Source organism: Planococcus citri, chromosome 4, assembly GCF_950023065.1.
Source record: "Planococcus citri chromosome 4, ihPlaCitr1.1, whole genome shotgun sequence".
NCBI lineage: Eukaryota > Metazoa > Arthropoda > Insecta > Hemiptera > Pseudococcidae > Planococcus > Planococcus citri.
In genome coordinates, this window is record NC_088680.1 from 31,445,107 (window position 1) to 31,468,060 (window position 22,954).

General features: G+C 35.4%; 1 protein-coding gene across 3 annotated transcripts in view; it reads left to right on the forward strand.

Annotated features, from left to right (window-relative positions):
• The window catches only part of LOC135845613 (probable G-protein coupled receptor CG31760), a 425,069-nt gene that overhangs the window by 52,451 nt on the left and 349,664 nt on the right, over nucleotides 1-22,954 (forward strand). For all 3 annotated transcript variants that reach the window (XM_065364298.1, XM_065364296.1, XM_065364297.1), the window contains exon 2: nucleotides 18,090-18,441. In XM_065364298.1, the coding sequence (XP_065220370.1) occupies nucleotides 18,090-18,441 (352 nt within the window). The remainder of the gene's footprint in view (nucleotides 1-18,089; nucleotides 18,442-22,954) is intronic.

The following is a 22,954-nucleotide window of genomic DNA, read 5'->3' on the forward strand; positions in this document are numbered from 1 at the left end:
CAAATAACTGAATAGTGAAGGGGGAGGAGGGGCGGGGTGACATTGTGCTCCGCTCTGTACCTCAGAAAAACAAAGAAAACCACTCCCTCCCCCGAACCAAATTGGAACGATTGAAGGTATTACAATCAATACCTATTAACCATCAACATTATGGCGCTATCCCAAACCTCCTAATGTTCGAAGTGCCGTAGGTCCACCCCCTTGGGGGTTGGAAAATCGATCGATGGCTCATCTGATGGAAAATTTGATGTAGAACAACATTGGTTTCAACCATTTTTTTTGCACTGCAGTCAATATTTTTTGAGATTTTGGTCAAAAACCGATTTTGGGGGGCTAAGATCCACAATTAAAGGGAAAGTTCACCCGGGACAGCAGGGGCTTCTCGGATTCATTTTCAGGACATTAAAATGGACCAGTATACCAAGAATCAGCTTGCCACCTACAGATTTCCGATACCCCTATTTTTTTTCTAGTATACCAAAGAATCAGCTTGCCACCTACAGATTCACGATACCCCCTATTTTTTTGCTAAAGTTACTGGACTATTGTTACATCACGTTTTTTGACGTTCCAACCCCCTCAGCTCGGCCCCTATCAATGCTAAGAAAAAAAATTACACATTTTTGAAATGGTCGTAAAATTTCGCTTTTGTCTGGACTATTTTTTGATTGCTAAATTTATTTACTGACAATATTCGTTTGAATGCGTGACTTTAAAAATTTGGAATACAAAAGTTCAACATTGGGAACCACTGAAATGTGGGGTATCACTAAATGAAAATGGTCATGGGTAGATATTTCAAGAGTGATCCAATTTGAGTTATTTGAGACCACAAGGACCCCCCTTACCTCCTTTTGGTTGGGATTTATTGGCCAAAACAGATGACAATGTAGGTGCTCAATTTTCACAACTTTGGGAACCCATGGATCGGTTTTGCAATTCGATCTCAAAAATGTAATGGTGGTTTTGGGGTTGGGAAATGATCCCCTTTTGAGGAAATACCGCGAAAATGGTATTATCTTTCCGGTCCCATTCTTTTGCGATTTTGAAATGATTGACCAACATGGTATCCCTACTATAGGTACTTTGATATACCGAAATGTTCAGAATTTCATCTCATTTCAAATGGGTTTTTACCGAAAGCGCTAGCTGTTACCGTTCAAAAGTTTCTAAAGCTCAAAGTTCTAAAAAGTAGTTAGTTATAGTAAAAACCTATAATTGCTCGAAATTTTCAGTGAACATATAATTTTGAACATGTTGGTTGATGAACTCTACGTGTTCAGCTGTTCACTCAAAATTTTGCGTAATTTTAATTTTAAGTTGAATTTTTACCACAAGTAACTACTTTTTGCAACTTTGAGCTTTAATAACTTTTGAACGGTAAATGCTAGCGCTTTCGGTAAAAAACCATTTGAAAGGGGATGAAATTCTGAACATTTTGGTGTATTAAAGTACATACCTATGTGTCCACTGAAAATTTTGCGTAATTTCAATTTAAAGTTGACATTTTTTCTCCTTAACCCCTTCAGTTCCGAGAAAAATGAAGAATTAAAAGTATGGTATAGGACTACATCGTATGGTTTTTGAGACGTTGCCGCTCTGCACTTCCAGACTGTATCTGTAGTCTAGTAGGTAATGGCTCCACAGGTAAATTAGGAGGAGCTACAAGCTGTCCTAAAGGTCAAAATAGGTACATGTTTATTAAAAAAAAAAAAAACAAAAAAACATCTTGCGCAGTAGGCAAGATTAACCGACTTTGCTCTGTTATACAGGAAAATAAACAAATTTACTGAAATTTACCAATTTACCAAAATTTAGCTATTTACCGAAATTTACCAATTTACCAAAATTTAGCTATTTACCGAAATTTACCAATTTACCGAAATTTAACAATTTACCGAAATTTACCAATTTACCAAAATTTACCAATTTACCCAAATTTACCGATTTACCAAAATTTACCAATTTACCAAAATTCACGAATTTACCAAAAATTACCCCAGCAATTTACTAACATTTACCTCAGTAATTTACCAGACATTACCCACTAATTTACTAATTTTACCGACTTTTTCCATTTTACCAAAAATTACCCCAGCAATTTACCAACATTCACCTCAGTAATTTACTAGACATTTCCTCACTAATTTACCAATTTTTTACCGAATTTTAATTACCCCAGTAATTTACTGCCAAAGGTTTTTACCAATTTACCAAACTTTACCAATTTACCAAAAATTACCCAAGCAATTTACCAAAATTTTCGACCAACCTTAATTACGAGTAATTCACCAAAAATAACTAATCATTTTATTTACTAAAAATTACTTTAACAAAAAAAAAAACAAAATTACCAAAATTTACTGGCTATTTACCAAAAACTTGATGTTTTTTGTTAAAACAAAAATTACACTAGAAATTTTTGAAAAATTTTGATTTTTTATTGCAAAAAAATTTTGGACGGATAAAATTAGCAAAAAAATTAATAAAAAATCAACAAAAAATTTTCGCCTCTTGACTTACGCGGGATTCGAACACCCGACCTCCGGCGCACCAATCTGCAACCTACACACCCTAACCACCCCATCTGTTTGTTGGGGGTGAACCATTTTCGAGATATAAGGGTTTACACAAATTTCTACTTATCCATAACGTTGAAACACACTTAAACGTTCATATCTCGTAAACGGCTGAATCGATTTCGACCAAATTAAAAATTTCTCTAGTTCAGCATCAAAGCAATATTTTGCCATCATCAGTTTCGACTTAAAGTTCGGAGCTTTTGAGTTCAGCCCGGCACAAATTTATACATAAATTGATATACCTATAAATAAATATAAATATTCTAGGGGGTAAACTCGTAACTTTTTTATAGATTAACTAGCAAACTCATAACGTTTTGACAAACTCGTAACCTTTTTAGGACGTGACTTTTCGATGAGGTGCCATATGAATCTACAAGGTGTGGGGAGTCTACTGGCAAAGTTTGAGCAGGGACGTGAGATTGCCGTTTATACACTTTCTCTTTTGACTCAATTTTCAAATGAGTGCATAGCCTAAGTATTATGTACAAGGACATGAGGAAAAGGTGTTTATTGCCAAGGAATCATTTTTTACGTTTTTTACGTTGTTTTTGGTGATTTTGGTGGTTGAAGATGTCCTCTTTCACATGGCGTGGTCAAAAATCGTCTAAAATAAATTTTTGACTGCTCAATTTTAATTTAGAGTTGATTATATAGGTCCGAATTTTCGTGTTTTTCAGTCTAAACAGTGATTTTATGGGAAAAGTATGCATCCTAGGAAAAAAATGCAATGAAGGAAATTGTAGAGAATAAAATTTTCTTTCTGCCCAGAGCTGGTTATTTTTCTGTGGGATGCTTTGTTAAAAAGCTATTTGCGAAAAACAGAGACGTAATAAGGGACTTTTAAAAAAAAGTTTTTCTGAAAAATTGATTTTTTGGCAATGAAATACTTTTCCACAGGTCACCCAAAAATCAAGTTAACGAATATAACGCGGCCTAACATCGAGTACTATCAGGCCTATGGGGTGACGCGTCGAGCTATGCTTAGCAACGAAGTTACAGAGGGGTCTTGAGATTGCTGTTTATACAAAACGTTATGAGCTTACCTGTATGCGGCTATGTATAAACTTATCTCGTTTTGCGCCATATGTCTTATCGTGATCAGCACACTTCAATTCGTCAAGAAAACCCACCCCCACCCAAATCCTCAACCATCATGACAAATACAATACCTTGACTTTCCGTTTCACGGCAAAGTCGGTAAAACAAAAATCCACTTTTCTGACCCGGGAAAAAGTTCAAGTTGGGTCGAAAGGTTGAAATCTGTAAAAGGGATCCTGATGCCATTGTACTGTAAAACTTTAAACCCTCCAGGTCAACATAAAGGGGCTGCAGGCTTTCCTAAAAGTTGAAAAACATGTAAAATTGGTAGCCGGAAAATGGGGTTGTATGCCGTATGGATCTACAAGTTGTGAGGAATCTGGACGTGAGATTGCTGGATATACATTTTCATTTTTTCGTTAACATTCAAACAAATGCGTTGCCTATCCAATGCATCATAAAATTCAAGACAACATTAAGTATAAACAGGCCTAATTTAGCGAAGTATCAGGCCTACAGGGTTACAAGCCTGCCGAACGGCAGAGCGATGGAGTTACAGATGGAGCGTGAGATTACTGTTTATACAAAATGTGACGAGATTGCCTGTATGTGGCTATATCCATCTATAATATTCATAATTACCTAATGTACCTGCTTGTGGCACCATCTTATATACTTTACAGTTTACACAAGTTGCAGAGATAAGAAATATGCACCCCATTAATTCCAAAACGTTTTAGTTATGTAGGTACTTCATAAATAGGTACCTAATTTGTTCACTTTGATCAACTTTTTTACAGATCGCGTCTAAAAAAAAACTTGAATGAACCCACGGCGAGGTTTTTTCGTAATTTTTCAATTCGCACTGCAAAAAAGTTTATTAATATAGTACTCGCGTTGTCGTGGAATTTTTTCTAACGATGGTAAATATGTACTTCCATCGAGCTAATTAATACTTAAGCACCAATTTACATATTTTCATGTTTGATGTTTCGTGTAAACAATAGATATTTGCAGGGGTGGTTTTAATTATTTTCCGCTGTACGTAGGTAGTTATTTTCTTTTCGCATGTTCCGAGTACCTAGTCGTTCAAATTGAAATTTTCTCGTAAGAAATTTTCATCTGCACTGAGAAAAAAAAGTACATATATTAGAAATTACTATATTTTATATTGCAAGTGTCCCCCATGTTTTTATTGTAAAAAATAATACGAATTATAGCAATAATTATCATTTATAGTGAAATTTACAATGATATGTAGTATTTTTTTACAATATTTTGTAGCAATTGTTACAATTTCTTACAATATTGCCACTTGGGAGACACTTCGGATATAAAATATAGTAATTTATGATATATTTTTCTCTCAGTGATGTTTATTAGTAATTTGAAAACAATATTAGAATGTGAAATAATTACATTTTTCATTTTACTGCCTTCTGCATGAAAAGAAAATAAATAAAATATGCAAATAAATTAATGTTGATGGCGAAATACATTCGCAAATGATTTTCAAGGTACCTACCTACGAATAAGAATACCCGACCCGACTGTATTGTTTTACTTGTGGCTATTCGCGTGGGAACATTACGGAAAACTTTTTTAATTGAAGAGCTCTTTTTCAAAGCGAGTTAAGCCTTTTTTTCCACTTCGAGAAAGGCGACAGCCTCAGGAATGAACCTAATGTAAATTTTTTATATCACCTCTAGAGTGAAAACACATAAATTCGTTGTTCTCAACGTGGAAAGAAATGACTGACCCGCTTTGGAAAAGAGCTTTTTAATAACCTATTCGAAACGTTGGTGACCCCACCCCGCCCTTACACCCGAGAGAATCGCAAAACGATTAACAAAATTGAACGAAGGACGAACGCAAACAAGAACGATGGCTATACGAGCAGTGCCACTATTAATTAGGTACAAAACTACTCAACTCGACTTTGATGTCACGCATTCTGCCAACTCGTTTTGCTACGCTACAATAGCATGTAAGGTAAACCCATCTAAGATGGCCATGTTTTACCAAAACCGCTCTGGAGTCAACAGAAATTGTCCAATTCTACTTTAAAAAAAAAAAAATATATATATACCTAAGTTATCCCTCTACAACTACCATTAGGTAATTGAAAAGTGGTTTGGTGAACTTATTCGTATTAAAAAAAAAGAAATTCGAAAAGTTGATTTTTGGGCTCTCAAAAAAGTACCCTGGAAAGATGGCCACCCCACCCAGGGTAAAATGGCCACTCCATAAAAGTGATTAAAAATGCAAATAAATTAACAAAATCAAGTTTGGGGGGTTTTATTACCTATTTAAATTTAATAAAAACTTCAGAAACTTGCATTTTGTTAATTTATTTGCAATTTTAATCATTTTTACAGTGAGGTGCCCATTTTACCCTAAATGGGGTACAGATTCCAACCATTTATCATAATCTATCTTATTTTTATAAGATTTTCCTTTTTTATAGCTGTAAAATAACACAGAGACATGTATTACGATCACGGAAACATGCACTAGACCAATTAATTCATTTTCAGTGTGAATTTAACAGGAAAAGCATATGGCCATCTTCCCCCTGGCCATCTTTGCCAAATGCCACGGTCATGTATTTTTGATTCTGGTGACTCTGTGAAGTCTTGAAATGACTAAAGCTTTATATAAAAAAGAAGCTGAGAGTTCTAGCTTTCAAATGATGTACAAAATGTTTACTTCCCTCTTTGTTAAATAAGTTTTGGCAACAATAATAAAAATCCGAAATTCTTCTTTTGGCAAAAAAATAGCCTTGAAATGTTATTAACACTTCTCACACAGACACAAATGAAGTACTGAAAATTTTTTTTTAGGTCTGGTAAGTTCTTTTATTATGAGGAATAAAATATATTTTTTGCAGCGCGATCCGCCGTCCCATATTCGAGTAATGGCCACCTGGCCATCTTACCCGGGTTTACCTTAGGTATTAAATTGAAAACATTTCAAAGAAGCAAATCTTCTTAATTTTTCAAGCGCTTTCATTTGAGACTTGAATGATGTTTCTACGATAATAATTCGCGAAGCTTTAATCTGGCTCGATTTTGTCATTCATGTAAAATTCTTCGCCATTTTCAAACACTATGCAGAAAAAACGTCTGAATGGACTTTTGTGAAAGGGTATTCCACGGTAAGATAGGCGAAATGGCCCTGTTCCCAGATTTGGAAAATTATGATGGATTATTGTTGGATACCTCCAATGAAAATTTTCGAGCGGAATTTCCGCCCCCCAACCAACCCCTCCCCCCGTGGACAGTATAGCCAAAAAACGCGCTTTTTGGGAGAAAAATTCTGTATCCGTGAATAGTGAATAGAAAATTCTGGTACCACGCGGAATATCGCACCTCGGGAGTAATAAAGTGACATCTCAAAAAAGTGAAATTTTACAGGACAGTATAATTTTCTTTTTTTAAAAAAACTTGATTCATTATTTTTATCAACTTATAATTAAATGTGAGGAATGAATAGCACCTCATTTTAAAGATCTAGTATCCTACCTTCATTTAGCATAAGAACACTTTGAAAAATAAATCTTGAAGAGGAAATATTTCAATGTTTGGAAAACATTTTGAGTTAGAACCTTTCATTAAAGTTGATGCGGAGGCGGAAAGAAGCGTCCAAAAAAAAAATCCATGTTAACAAAGTTGTAGAGAATTAAATTTCCAATCGACATTTTGCCGTTAGTTTTTTTCTAGAGTGCTTAGTTTTTGAGTTTTTCTAAAAAAACCAAAATTTCATTACATGTGCAAATTCATTTTTCTGAAAAGTGTTCAATTTAAAAAATTTTTTCCATTTGGTACAAACCAATAAAAAATGCACTTCTTGTGACTATTTCTAACTGACAAACATTCAAAACAATCAAAACTGTTTGTTAACACTTTCTATGTACGAAATTTGCTTTAAAAAAAGGTGGAGTTTTTTGAGATGTCACCTTATAACTCCAAACAACTTGCAATGTTGTTGGGATTTTGAGTTAGGCCATTTGGGTTTTTTACATGATCTAGATAATGTACCCAACTCAAAGTGTTATTTTTGGTTGAGGGGGGTCATACAAGCCCCAAAAATTCAAAAACATCAAAATCAATTTTTTTTTAGATGTCACCTTATTACTCCCGAGGTGCGATATGTAGGGGAAGCCTGGGCCTTTGAACATGATTTTTTTCAAAATTTTTTATCATAGTGGTGGGGGTAAAATTGACAAAAGAAAACTTTGAACCGCCACAGCTCCGGGCTAAATGATTTATCCTAAAAACTGTTTTCGCCAAAATGTGTCTTTTCACAAGTACTTTCTTCCTACCAATCCATAAAATTGAAATTTTGTCTGCAAAAGGCTAACATTTGCAAAAAATCCTGAAAAATACGTGTTTTCCACATTTTTTTGCAAAATTGTGAGAAATATGCAAAAAATGTATGGAACAAAAAACGTTAAGCGTCAAATTTTACCCAAGAGAACCTGGTCAAAAGGTTGTCAAAACGCTCATCTACTGAGCTAAGCTCGCGCGCACACCTCATCTTTGCTTTGCTGCAAAGTCATGAGATGCGAGGTACATACTACATACATACCTATTATGGTACCTGCAGTTTCTGAGAATGCGAAAGGCTCGTACGTGTGAAACCATTCTCGATTCAACGTAATCTGCTCTGTTGCACAGTTATCAATCCACCAAGATTGATCCAACAAAGATGTAACCAGATTCAGTTGCTCACAATTGGCAAGTAGAGCGCTTTTAGGTTCTGAATCGGTATCGTATACTTTCAGCAAACAACTAGAAGTATTTGTTCTTACTTAACGAAGACAAAAAAATTCAACACATTGAGTCAAAAATAATGACGACAACGAAAACGAAAAAGCAACACGACTTTTCTGTACACAGATTTACAGTGGACATATAGACGTATTTCCACCCTCAACCAATCAGATCGCAGGGAGTAAAATCTCATACCACCACTGCAGAACCGGATAGCGGAAATACCTACCAACTGAAAAACCATACATAAAAACTACGAAAAATACTACAAACTACAGATAGGTATGTGTAAACAGTATTGTTAGCGTGAGCAGGAAAGGGTGGTTTACAGTCGTTGATCCACTGCAAGCACTTTTTGGGCCAGTGCACTTTCCCAGAACAGTATTTACACATTTGGTCGTTTTTCTGATGATTTTGAACAGATTGATCACCAGATGTTTTCGCGACAAATTTTGAACCACTCTTCTGACCAGATTTAGCGAACATAGCTTCAGATGACAATGACGACGTTGAACTATGTACCGGTGTAACGTTTCACTCGTGCATGATAAGTGAATCGGACAGATCACTTGGTGACTTATCAGCCTGCAACTTTAGAAGTAGGTAGCTTGATTTGAAAGCTTCAAAATGACTGGGAAGGATGTGTAAAACTTTCAAAACGAATAATATTTCTAACAGCTTATCGACTGTCTCGATTTTGCAATTTTCTAATTCAGCTTGAAATTCACAATGTTGATTTTTAATTCGCGCAACAACAGAGGGCTCATCTTCATAATCATTCCACTCAGTACTGAAGAAATTAAGGCATTTACGAAATATTTGATCTTCTGCCTTATCGTTGAATTCCTTTGTAAGCACTAACCATGCTTTGCTCGAGGAGAGCCTACCAGCGATTCGACGGTGCAGCTCCTCAGAAACGGTTTGTGAAATTATTATTTTCGTTTGGTGTGAAGATCATTGCCATGTTGCAATCAACTTGTGTCTTTTAGCGGCGTCTTTGGCTTTATCCGTCAATTTTGGTTCTTCAGGGCAGGTTGATTTACCTTTGACGATGCCCACAGCATTAAACAAGGCAAGTACATCGAGCACTTTATCTTTTCATGACGGCCAATCGCTGGAACAGGACAGAGGCTTTATACCCTTGATATAATCCATGATAACAATTAGGAGAATATGGATATCAACAGCTCACAACTGCGATCCACAATCTGTATGTTGAATGATAACACACGATCAGATATCAACAGCTAACGACTGCGATCTAATTTTTGAATAATACAACCGAACATGAACCCTTGGATACAAATTCAGATAAAGTTACAAACAAAACACATTTTGATTAGCGTTTTTATCTCAAATAGGCACATTGTAACGCTTCTGTAGCCCATAACCTAATAAAATACGCTGCACAATTTGAAATAAAAAATGTATTCGAACATATTTAAACTAATACAAAGATATATAATACACGACAATAAAACGGAAGAAAATCGCCATAATGCGAACGCTAGTGTGAAAACGGTAATAATTAATCGAAAATATGAACACGGATGTTTGAATAGAAAAATCTAAAAGTCACAATTGATGTTTGTTGACTTTACACATAGGTACATTGTATCTCGATAATACAACAAATTGTGAGTAATTACGAAGTAAATAAATGATTACAATGTATACTTGAATTTTACATTATTTTCAACAATGTGTAGCTGGAAGAAGTAACCAAACAAAAGAAAAAGATTCCTTTTGTGATAAAACTACAACCACAATTGAGGAGCTTGGAATCAAAACTCACTTTTGCCACTAAAAATTGATATATGTTTTTTTGCGGATTCGGATACTTCTTCAATTTCTCTATCATCCTACAGAATCCATTTTTCCGAATTCGGCCCCAGGCCTTCACAATTCCGTGTTAAAAAGTGCCCTTGGAGTCAAAACTCACTTTTAATTGCCACTGGCAAAAGTGAGTTTTGACTCTAAGCTATATCCAAGCTATAAAAAAAAAACCTGTATTTTCAAGGTCGCATGACAGTCTACAAAGCCAAAATAATTCAATTGCAACTTCGGAAGCATTTTCTGATAGTGAAAATTGCGAAAATGGTCGTTTTGAATTTGGAAGTTGTGCAACTGAGGAGATAAAAAATTGGAAGTATTGGGCACTCAAAACTTTTAAAGCTCTCTGGAGGCGGAACAAAATACTCTACAGAAAAATAAGATCGAGGAAAATTGTAGAAAATTCAATTTCCAATCGACATAATGTCGTTAGTTTTTTTCTAGGATGCTTAGCTTTCGATATATTTGCAAAAGAAAGTATAATTTTTGGAAAAATTCAGCGCTGAAAACTTTCAAAGCTCTCTGGAGGCGGAATGAAGAATTCTACAGAAAAATTTGGTCGAGGAAAATTGTAGAGAATTGAATTTCCAATCGACATAATGTCGTTAGTTTTCTTCTAGGATGCTTATTTTTCGATATATGTATTTGCAAAAGAAAGTAAAATTGCTCCACCTTGGAATCAAAACTCACTTTTGCCAAACTTGATAGCCATACCGCAACGATATCGCAACTTGAAAAAAAAAATTCTCATGGAATCCTATTTAGTAGTCTTACTCAAGAGCTCGACACACTTTGTGGTGTTTTTTTCATCAACACACTAGGCGAAATCAGTTATTGTCGATTTTCTCAAAACTTTGTCCAATGGCAAAAGTGAGTTTTGATTCCAAGCTCCTCAATTAACAGAAATGAAACGGTCACTTCTAAAACCCCGTAAGTCACAGATTTTGCATTTTTCACTTTTTTTACGATTCTGATAGGATATGGCGAGCTCTATTGGATGACCATCAAACTACTTTTGGCGAGGCTAATTTTCCCGCTAAATCGATGCTAGTCATTTTTAAAGGGTCAAAGTATCATCCCTATTGTTATTTTTTCGAAGTTATTCGTCAAGTTTTTGTACTTTTTTCATGTTTTTTTTTTTTTTTTTGCAATAAGACATTTTTCTTTTTTAAAACAGCCAAAAAACTATTCCCAAGTGAACATTTTCAAGCCCTTTCATTGAATTTCATCATTTAGAAAGGTTTAGAAGCTTTTTAGGTCCTTCAGATGAAATTTTAAACAAGATTCATTCAGTTACAAAAATATCAGTCATTTCTAAAACCCCATAAGTTCACGCACTTCAAGGCGTATTATAGCAATGATGGCACAATTTTTGAAATCCAAATTTGACCCAAAATATGTATTTTTGTATGCCCTTTCCATTTTTGATATTTGTTTTCATTTTAATGTGTAAGAATTTGGTTGAAACAGTTTTTTGTCTCTCCTGAAAAAATTAGGGCTTTGGACTTACGGGGTTTTAGAAATGACCGATTCAAATGTGAATGTGTAGGGTAGGTGCCTAGGTAGTATGTTGTAGTTGCACAGAAAAGTCATTTCATTATCTCCCCCTTACACTCCAACTGAAGATTGATGGAACCTGTTTTCTTCTCTACTTTCTCTGGGATGTTTAGTTTTGGTTCTTGCTGATCTCCTCCTACCCCGCATATCTGGTACTGATATAAGGGATGTGTGTCAACTTAATTTACAGGAGTACGCCACTGGTGCAGGTTTAAAAATTGGTATTAAATTAAGCATATACGGCAATCGATCCTCATTCAGAGAGGCATTTTTTTTTTTTTTGGTCAATTTTGAGAAATCTATCCACCCAAATATACCTAGGTAGGTATCTGTAGCCAATAATTTTTCAAATTTTTTGAGATGTGTTTGAACAGTATGTGATATGTTTATGACAGTGAAATATATATTTTTTAAAAAGAAATTGGTCATTTGTGAAACATTTCCAGCAAAAAGAAAAACATGCTGCTTTTCATGGGTTTCTGAAACTGAAAGTGCTTCACACTAAAAAAAATATATGTACTTAATTGCATACCTAAGCACATATATCCGCACAATTATTAAGAGGAAATGACAAGCGATTTGTGGTACATAGCAGTCAAATTTTCAGGGGTTTTTGAGTCAAAAACAATCTTCAAATTTTAGTCCGAAAAAAATGTGATAAATGGACAACCGTTTCACTTGAAAATTAAAGGCACACACAATCCTCACAAAAAAAAAAGGATAGAGCTTTGAAATTCGCATTATCAGCTAATTCCTTGGATTTTTTGAGTCAGAAAACTGTAATTTTATTTTTATCCCAAACTAAGACTCAATCTTCAGGGAGGGAGATGGAGAAAAAATGAAATTTTTCAGGGAAGGAGATGGAAAAAAATGAAAATTTTCAACTTTGTTGAATGAAGCATCAAAATACATGTTTTTCAACCTCCTAAATTGAAATCCATTTTAGAATTAATTATTTAATTCAAGTTCCTTTTCGCGAAAAATTCAACAGCAAAACGTTAAAAAATGTTTTCGTAGCTAAACTATTCCAAATGGTAACATTCATCACAAAAATGCCAGCGAAAAAGCGAAATGCTGAAGTATACCTGAAATAGCGTTTTCGCTTTTCACTCTCAAAAACACCAGCGGTTTTGCTTTTCGCCCGCAAAAATGCTCTGTGATAAAAACTGCTGGTAGCAGTTTTGCTATCCGCTGTCATTTCCGCCATGTGAAAAGAACTCCAGATAGCGATTTTAATGGCGAAAAGCGAATTTGCCAGCGACTTATTAGGACTTTCTAGCGAATCGCGTTTTTCGTTGTCAATTGGGAATTTTCAAGTCACCCGGGACATGCGGTGTGAAGGCTGAATTCTTCGTGGCGATTTTAATAGGGTTTTGCGAGGTGGGGCTTGGGGAACCCCATAGGAACCCTAAAAAAAAACTGGGGCATGTTCATTGTGTACATTTTTCAATATTCTAAATGAATAATCAGGGCTCGGATATTCTTTCCCTACAAGACCCAAAATATGCGCTTACATATTTCCTACGTAAAACATGTCAAAATATGCTCAAAAAAGTAATGATCTGTACAATTTTACTAATACTTAGGTATTGTTATGTAATTCCAAGAATTCACGAACAAAAATGCAAAACAGGGCGTTTTAAAATCACGAAAAGGTAATTCTAATTCCATTATTAAAGGAATAAAAAACAAAAAAAAAAAAAAAAATAAACAAAAAAATGTAGGTACAAGTGAGCTTTTGCAAGTTTCACAAATTTTGCCGGAAAAAAAATGAAAGATAGCCAAACACCAAAAATTTGAAATTGAACAAAATATTCGCTAAAAACTTACAATATGCTCTAGAAACGCAAAATTAATATTCCCTAAAAAATGTCCGATGCAATTATATGCTTTTATTGGGAAATATGCCAAAATATGCCCCAACGAATTAGTCTCATTTTACTGGAAATTTCATGAATCGTGGAGATAATTCAAAAATTCCCTATCCCCTAAGCATACCTACAAAAAATATTCTCAAGCATGAAAATTCGAGCCTAATAATAAAAGACTTTTGAAAAACTGAAAAATGTTACCAATTTCCAAAATTTAGAGGAAGTACTTGTGAACAAAAATTGGGGCGGACACGCAGTTCAACATTCAGGTTAGATTAACAAGCTTCTTCGAACTCTGTGTCTGTCTTAATTTTTTTTATCAATTTTTTTGTTGTTGAACCCACACACATGATAATTTTATATTAATAGTTAGAAGCTTATTTTGATTAAAAATTATGTTAAAATGGTGTCTCAGAATCAACTTATGATTTTGACTTCGGAGGAAAAACTTTTAAAATTCGGTCGAACTGAAGGACGGTTTTCAAAATTACCTAATCGTCGTTTTCGTTTTATTTGGGGGGGGGGCGGGGTGGGGTCACGAGCGTGACCCTGGATATATCACGACATTTTATTACACAATTTTTTGAATAATTACTTTTATAGCTAATACGTTCAGCTTCAAATCAAAGGTATGTACCCAAGGTAACATGATCTACTTACAGCACCTTTACATTCTTTTCACTAATAAGGGCGGAGTGTATGATTCTTTTTTGAAGAATTTTTTGGAGGATCTATCGTTTCGAGAGGGTTTTCAACTCAATTTTATTGGATACCTACTTTATTTATCTTTTTTAGACGTCGCATAACTTTTTTTCAGTCCAAATCTTTGCCTCTTTTCGCAACTTAGAAATCAAACAATGAAACCGCCACTGCGAAACTTTAGCATTGATTTTAATTAGGTGGAAGTGGCGATGTTGTATTCATTTCAGATATGTCGCGCTGCACATTCTATCTCTTATACCCTCGCGAAATTCAACAGTTTATAAAAATACAAGCAAATATTACCAACTTTTACGGTGCGAAACGTCGAAAGCATTGTTTTGATGCCTCTTCGCCCTCAACTTAGGCCTGTTCTAATTTCTCTTTTCAACATCCTAAGAAAATCTTTCAAATCCTAAAATTTTGAAAGCGAAAAAATAAACTCCTTGCATGTAAAAATGGTTTTTAGTTCTTTCAAAATACAACGTTTTTTTTTTCAAAAAAAAAAAAATTAGGTCTCTCGAAATTTAATTCTTAAAAACTTTTGTCCTTGCTTCGCTTGGGTCGATTTGCTTATTGCTATAAATTTTTAAAAAAATCACAATTTGACCCAAAAAAATTCAAAACAGAAAATAAAACTTTTATACATGTCGATGTCGTATGAATATGTATATTGTGTAGCTGTAGATATTTACTTCTATATCGAAAGGGCCGATTTGACCAGTTCCAAAAAGGTATAGATTTCATTTCAAAAAATCGAAATAAACTTCCAAAGTTCTGTAGTGGATCCCAACGTTATTTGAACATAAAACTCTGAATGAAAGCGTCACGTTATAATTAAAAAAAAAAATCAGGCTGTTTTTGATTTTCTATACTTATTGTAGGATCATTCCATGTCAACTCGATCAAAAAAATGCTATTTTGAAAGTCATGTCTTTCAATTTCGCTCAATTTTTTTTACAATATCTACCCGCCCAATAAGTAAGAAACCTGCAATCAGTTTTATCCCAGCTCCCCGGGCTTGGGTTAGGTGGAGTGGATTCAATTATTTCAACATTGTCTCGAAGTACCTACTCAACTTCAGCAGCGCATGCCTCCAAAGAGATGCTTTTTCGAAATATTCAATTTTCGAGGTGGGATATTTCAATAGAAGGGGAACACCTCCTCACCCAAATTTGGGTAAAACTTTCAAAAGAAAAGCTAGAGCATGTGATGTATTGAATTGTATGTTTTTGGTAACGTTGAACCCGAATATGACGTCAGATTTTTGATGGACCCCATCCAGGGCCTCCAGGACTTCCCCAAAGTAGGTGAAAGTCAAAAAAATGGTTTCGGAAATTAGTTTGCAGAATAAATTTTGGCCCTCCAACACCATTTGATGAAATTTCGTGGAAATTAAAAAATCTGCTGGAGACTCCAGGAATTTTCAAAAAATCGCTAGAGCCTCCAAAATGGCTTGAACCCACCTGAAATCGTCTTCAGAGAGTGTTAAAATTGGAGTGTAGAGTAAATTTCAACTTCCCATCTCTATTTGATAGGATTTTGTGAAAATTTAAAGTTTCAAAAATGTGCTGGAGGCTCCAGGAATTTTCAAAAACGTCACTGGAAATCCACCTACACTACCTACAGTCAACTTCGCAACGTATGGAAATTAGTTTGCAGAATAAATTTCGGCTTTTCAACTCCTTTGATGAAATATTGTGGGAATTTCAAGTTTCAAAAATCTGCCGGAGGCTCCAGAACTACTCAAGACGGTTTGAAACAGTTTCCAATCGATTTGACAGGTCAAAAATAGGGTATATCCCAAATTTCAGCTTTCTAGGTCAATTTTGGTAAGATTTTGATTTTTTCCCTCACTTTTGGCCTATCTAAATTCGATTTTCAAAAATTCACAAAAAAACGAAAATGGCACTTTAGCACTTGAAATTTTGACAGGTGACGAATTTTTGCTTGCTTTTTCGATCTATACGTACCTTTGTACGGTTTAAAAAATTTCATCTAAGTCGTATGTTGGAACGCAAAATCTGTGATTTCGGCTGATCTGTCAATCAAAATGGCCGCCATTTTGTAAGTAGGGCCACTTTTTTTTTGAGGACAACGGCTAGAAACGTTCCTTAGGACTAACCCTTCAAGAAAAAAAGTTGCCCCAGAGGATCGGTGGTGGGGGGGGCGCAATAGATCCTTATGCGGGCCCCTCGACTACATGGTTATCTTATAAATCTACTTTTTAAAAAATCAAATTCGTTGTCATATTTTTTGTTCAATTTCCTAAAATTCAATATTTTCGCACGAATGATAACGAATAGGTAATCACAAAATCTCACTTCTTATAATCAGTCCAGTCGAACCCCCTCCCCCTTTCCATAAAGTTATCTCAAATATCCCTATATCAGTCGAACTCCGTCCCTCTTCCCATAAAAAAAACAACTCTGTACAGTTATACAACCCTAGAAATAAGGCCAAATTATATTTTTCTCAGGCCCGTATATTTTCTCGATTGCCCATGGTCATTTTGTTAATCTGTTTTTTAGAAAATCACATTCGATGTCATATTTTTCGTTCAATTTCCCAAAAATCAAAATTGTTACGCGAAAACAAAATGAGTAGGCAATTAGAAGGTGAAATATTCGTCTGCAAAGTATAAATTGGATTTTGGCAAATGCTTAGCAAATAAGAAATTAAATGAAAGCTCAAAATTGAGTGACGTCATAAAAACTTTAAAGCTCAATTGTAGCTTTTTGGAAAAATTAAGTTGAGCTTTTCATAGCTAAGATTCGTCTAGGCGTAATTTCACGCGTAGCTATCAAAATTTCAAGAAAATCGGTCCATAAATACAGACGTGATGCGCGGTCTAAAAAACAGGGCTTTCATATAGAGGTAATCACAAAATCTCACTTCTTATAATCAGTCCAGTCGAACCCCCTCCCCCTTTCCATAAAGTTATCTCAAATATCCCTATATCAGTCGAACTCCGTCCCTCTTCCCATAAAAAAAAACAACTCTGTACAGTTATACAACCCTAGAAATAAGGCCAAATTATATTTTTCTCAGGCCCGTATATTTTCTCGATTGCCCATGGTCATTTTGTTAATCTGTTTTTTAGAAAATCACATTCGATGTCATATTTTTCGTTCAATTTCCCAAAAATCAAAATTGTTACGCGAAAACAAAATGAGTAGGCAATTAGAAGGTGAAATATTCGTCTGCAAAGTATAAATTGGATTTTGGCAAATGCTTAGCAAATAAGAAATTAAATGAAAGCTCAAAATTGAGTGACGTCATAAAAACTTTAAAGCTCAATTGTAGCTTTTTGGAAAAATTAAGTTGAGCTTTTCATAGCTAAGATTCGTCTAGGCGTAATTTCACGCGTAGCTATCAAAATTTCAAGAAAATCGGTCCATAAATACAGACGTGATGCGCGGTCTAAAAAACAGGGCTTTCATTTATATAATAGATCTAAGATTCGTCTAGGCGTAATTTCACGCGTAGCTATCAAAATTTCAAGAAAATCGGTCCATAAATACAGACGTGATGCGCGGTCTAAAAAACAGGGCTTTCATTTATATAATAGATTTGCTTAGCGTTCGGTCCCATCAGAATTGGAATACCTACCCTAAAATACGCCAATGTTCAGAAATTTCTTCCAAATACCTACGTATTTACTACCTACTCGTGCATACCGTAAATGATATTTTGGTAAAAATGTACACCTATATTTATTGCGATTTCAGGAGCGATTTCGGATCGAAGCAGAAGTAGCTGTAAATCGAGCGAATTTTCTAACCAGACTTTGGAAATACGCTGGTCAAGAAGTTATGAACTCGGAATATTTACTGCATGCTAGTATTTTCTCGATGGTGGAATTCAACCCGAATATATACGCGGCTGGAAACTGTTACGATAAATATCAGTACAAAGATTACGTGTTATTTTGCCCATACGCTCATCGGCTGCCTGAAGGCCAAATATTGGCAAAAAATTTAGCCTTGGAATACAAATACCTCGGTAACAATAGCGAATGGTTCTACCAAGCGAGAAAAGACGCTGAAGAAATCATCAATAGAAAAAATCCTTATAGCCATGGTGAGTAATATTCAATTTTAATTTAGCTGAGGGTTTTTAACCTAGGTAAGTATATACCCAGGGGAAAAAGTCCCAACTTAGCCATACAATACCCGCGGAAAAAAGTTCAGACTTTCCGGGGAAAAAAGTTCAAACTTGGCCATACATGATCATGTATGACAACTTCATACATGATCATCATACTAAAAAATTGTCCCCCACATGCTCATGTATTGATCATTTGTATGAAATTGCATGTTTTATATCATACATTCTATTCTATAATCTAGAAAAGTGTGTATAATCTGCAAAAATGTCTGAAATTCATTTACCCACATTTGTCTTGCATTCTTAGCACATCTTATGTACCCGGGGAAAAAAGTTCAAACTTGGCCATACGTGATCGAAATTGATCATGTATGATGATGTATGTTCGAGCATACATCATCATACATGATCAATTTTGATCAAACACACACCGATGTTTCCATACATTGCTTAGGTATCCCGGGGAAAAAAGTTCAAACTTGGCCATACATGATCATGTATGACGACTTCATACATGATCATACTAAAAAATTGTCCCCCACATGCTCATGTATGGATCATTTGTATGAAATTGCATGTTTTATATCATACATTTTATTCTATAATCTAGAAAAGTGTCTATAATCTGGAAAAATATCTGAAATTCATTTATCCACATTTGTCTTGCATTCTTAGCACATCTTATGTACTTATACCATTCAGCAAATCATCCCATATATTTTATACTGACAATATTTTTATTATAAAAATTCATACATTCTCGAATTTTAAGTATGATCATACATGTTCATGTTAAAAAAAATCCCCGCATTTACACATGATCATGGTTACACTAAATCATACTTGATCATACATGATCATATATGACATGTATGATCATGTGGGGGACAATTTTTTAACATGAGCATGTATGGAAACATCGCCCACTTGACAATAGATTCGCCGATAAAAAAAGCCAATGAAAAAGCCGGCTCAAATATGACCGTAAATTTGCCATTAAAAAAACGCCAGGAAAAATCGGCTGCTTAAAACAGCTGTTTAAATACCTAATGCATTAAATCGCTGAATAAAAACCTGAAATCTACAAAAATTTTCTAGTTCGAGCGGGGATCGAACCCAGGACTCCCGCTTGACGACCCAATGCTCTAACCATGCATTGCAAGGTAAATATTTCCGTTTTCAAGCAGTATACATGTACCGCACTTCATACCTTTATTCAATTTATTAAAAAGAAGTTGTGAATACCCATTGCGCATGTGGGTAATTCTCAAAAAAAGGTCAATTTTGATTTGCATAATTTTGAAAAATAAAAATCATTTTTTTGGAAAATTTCAAGTGGGAATCATTTGTATAGGTGTCCCAGATCCCTGTTCTAGTGTTGGCCTCAATTCAATCCCCCCACTGTGGACCCCTCCCCCCTAAAACAGCGATAATTAGGATTCGACCCTCATCGATGTGTAATATGTCAATTGATATGTTTTCAAGGTCGTAGAATTCGAATCTGGAGTTATTTTTTATGTAGAGGTGGAGGGTGAGGCGTGGGGAGGGGGAAAATGTCAAATTTTGCTTATATTATCGTGTAATATGTCGATTTATGTTTTTCAGGTCTCAAAGTTCGAATCTGGACTTATTTTTTTGGTAGGCGTAGAGGTGAGGAGTGGGGAGGGAGAAAATGTCAAATTTTGCTTGTATTATCGTGTAATATGTCGACTAGCACGATAAAAGTAGAGCTGTCTGAAATGTGGCCAAGTCGAAGGACAAATGGGCGCTGGACAAGCCGAAGGACAATCTCAACGTTTTTTCGTTTCTAGCCTTACCTACTGGACATTATTCGATTTTTAACACGTAATAAATGTGTACTTATCATGTAGAATAACTTCCCTTTCTCAATAATTATCGTTTTTGGCGGGTTCATCAGGGTAAATAAAAAGACAAGCGGAAGGACACAGATTTTGCGAAATATCATATTTTCAGAGACAAGTACGATCAGAACGAGCCATTGCGTAGGTTTTGAAAATAACATTGCGGGGTAACATTTTTATGAGGACAGTGAACCAGTGCAGCCACTTGCCAGAAAAAAATGTTGGATTGGGAAGCTCCCAAAAAAATTTGAAAATTGCTCTAAAATTTGCGCAAAAAGTGTGTGACAGTTTTCAAATGTGAAATGTGAGCTTCCTATCGACTTATACCAATTGCAATTTGCACAATAATGGACCTCCATGTTCTATGATAATGAGAATGTGTCAATTTTTCCCCAAAAAATGAAGTTCATGACACTTTATAGCATTCATTTTCGAAAACGTTGCGTGTGACAGCCAAGTCGAAGGACATTTGGGGTATAAAATCGAATGTACACCAATGAAAGGAGGGGCTATAAGAATCTCAATACCATATGTGAAATGTGGAGGGGGGGATGATCCTTCAATGGACCAAAAAAAATAAAAAATTTCATGCTAAAACCTTTGAAAAATTTGCCATGTACAAGATTTTTACCTTTTTTTGAGAATTACCCATGTGCACTATAATCGGCGAATAAAAAACAGCTGATTAAAACAACTGTTTTTAATCCGGCAGTTCGGCAAATAAAAAATTCTGCCATTCGCTGGTCAAAAACGGCTGTTTAAATGGCTGTTTTTATAAAAAGTAGCGTTTTCTAACCGGCGTTTTTTCTACGGCAAATTTACTGTCATTTTTGCGCGCCTATTAAATGGCAAATTTACAAAAATCAACCGGCGTTTCGGCTTAAACGGCAAATCTCTTGTCAAGTGGGCGGTTTGTGTTTGATCAAAATTGATCATGTAGGATGATGTATGCTCGTAGAAATAAACGTCAGAATAAAATAGGTATATGAGAAGATTTTCTGAATGGTACATATAAGTACACACGATGTGCTAAGAATGCAAGACAAATGTGGATAAATGTAAGTATTTCAGACATTTTTCCCGATTATAGACACTTTTCTAGATTACCCGGGGAAAAAAGTTCGGACTTGGCCATACATGATCGAAATTGATCATGTATGATGATGGGGGTAACCTTTTCGTATGCCGCGTCACATATGTGGGTTTTAAACCTTTCAACAACGTTCTTTCCCTTTTTTTTGTAAATCATTTCTCCGTACCCCCCACAATTTTTTTAAAAAAAGGGGGTGAAGAGAGTGTGCACTAACGTTGGGGATGCGTGTACTATCCAGCACTAACCTAGCACTATCCTTCTATGTGGTTTTTAACCCCCTTCCGCGAAGGGGGTACCGAATTTCCCTGTACCCACCCACAAATTTTTTTAAAAAATTGGGTAGAAGGGGGCGTGCACTAACATTGAGAATGCGTGCACTATCCAGCACTAACCTAGCACTATCCTTCATATGTAGGTGGTTTTTAACCCCCTTCCGTGAATGGGGTGGTACCACGTTTCCCTGTACCTCCACATATTTTTGAAAAAATGGGGGTGAAGGGGGCGTGTACTAACGTCGGCGATACGTGCACTATCCAGCACTAACCTAGCACTATCCTTCTAGGTGCTTTTTACCGCCCTCCCAAAATTGGGGGGAGGGTACGGGGAAATGTACCCTTTTTTGTTGGATGTTTCATTTTGTTTCCAAATGGATTTTTATGAAACTCAGTTGTCAAATTTTTCAAAACATTAATTCAAAAAGTTTTATTTTCTTCTTTTGACCAATGTATTTATGGGCAATTCTAAAAAAAAAAAAGGTCAATTTTGACGTGCATAATTTTTAAAAACAAAAATCATTTTTTGGAAAATTTCAAGTGTAAATCATTTGTATAGATGTACCAGATCCCTTTTCTAGTGTTGGCTTCAATTCAATCCCCCCCACTGTGGGCCCTGACCCTCACCACTGCCCCCTAAAACGCCGAAAATTAAGATTCGACCCTCATCGATGTGTAATATGTCGATTGATATGTTTTCGAGGTCGTAGAATTCGAACCTGTAGTTTTTTTTGTAGAGGTTGAAGGTGAGGCGTGAGGAGGGGGGAAATGTCAAATTTTGCTTATACCCGGTTGGCACATTTCTGGTGATAGGTATCTGACTACTCATTTCTGCAGTCAGAAATTGCCGTTTTGATAGTCAGATTCACAGTCTGACTACAATCAACCAATCAGAAACAAGTATTTTTTTGATATTCCAAGATGGCGCTGACTTGTCAGAAGACTGAGTGGAGATCTGAGCGTGGATCTGACTAGATCGAAGCTGTTAACAACAAACTCACCAGCCAACTCTCCCTGTAAGACCCTGAAAGAAACGATCAGATACGCTAGATACCGGCTAATACAATGCAGATGGAAGTAGATATACGGCATACGCTATCTCCTGTAAAGGAGTGCGACTACGACAATGACGATGCCTATACTTACTAAAAGTAAGGTAACGCGTTCCGCGTATTTATTTTTTGTAATAAGGATAACACATCGCACCCGGGCAAAATAGTTCATTGTTCAAACAATCCCATTCTGACTCTTTTTTTCAG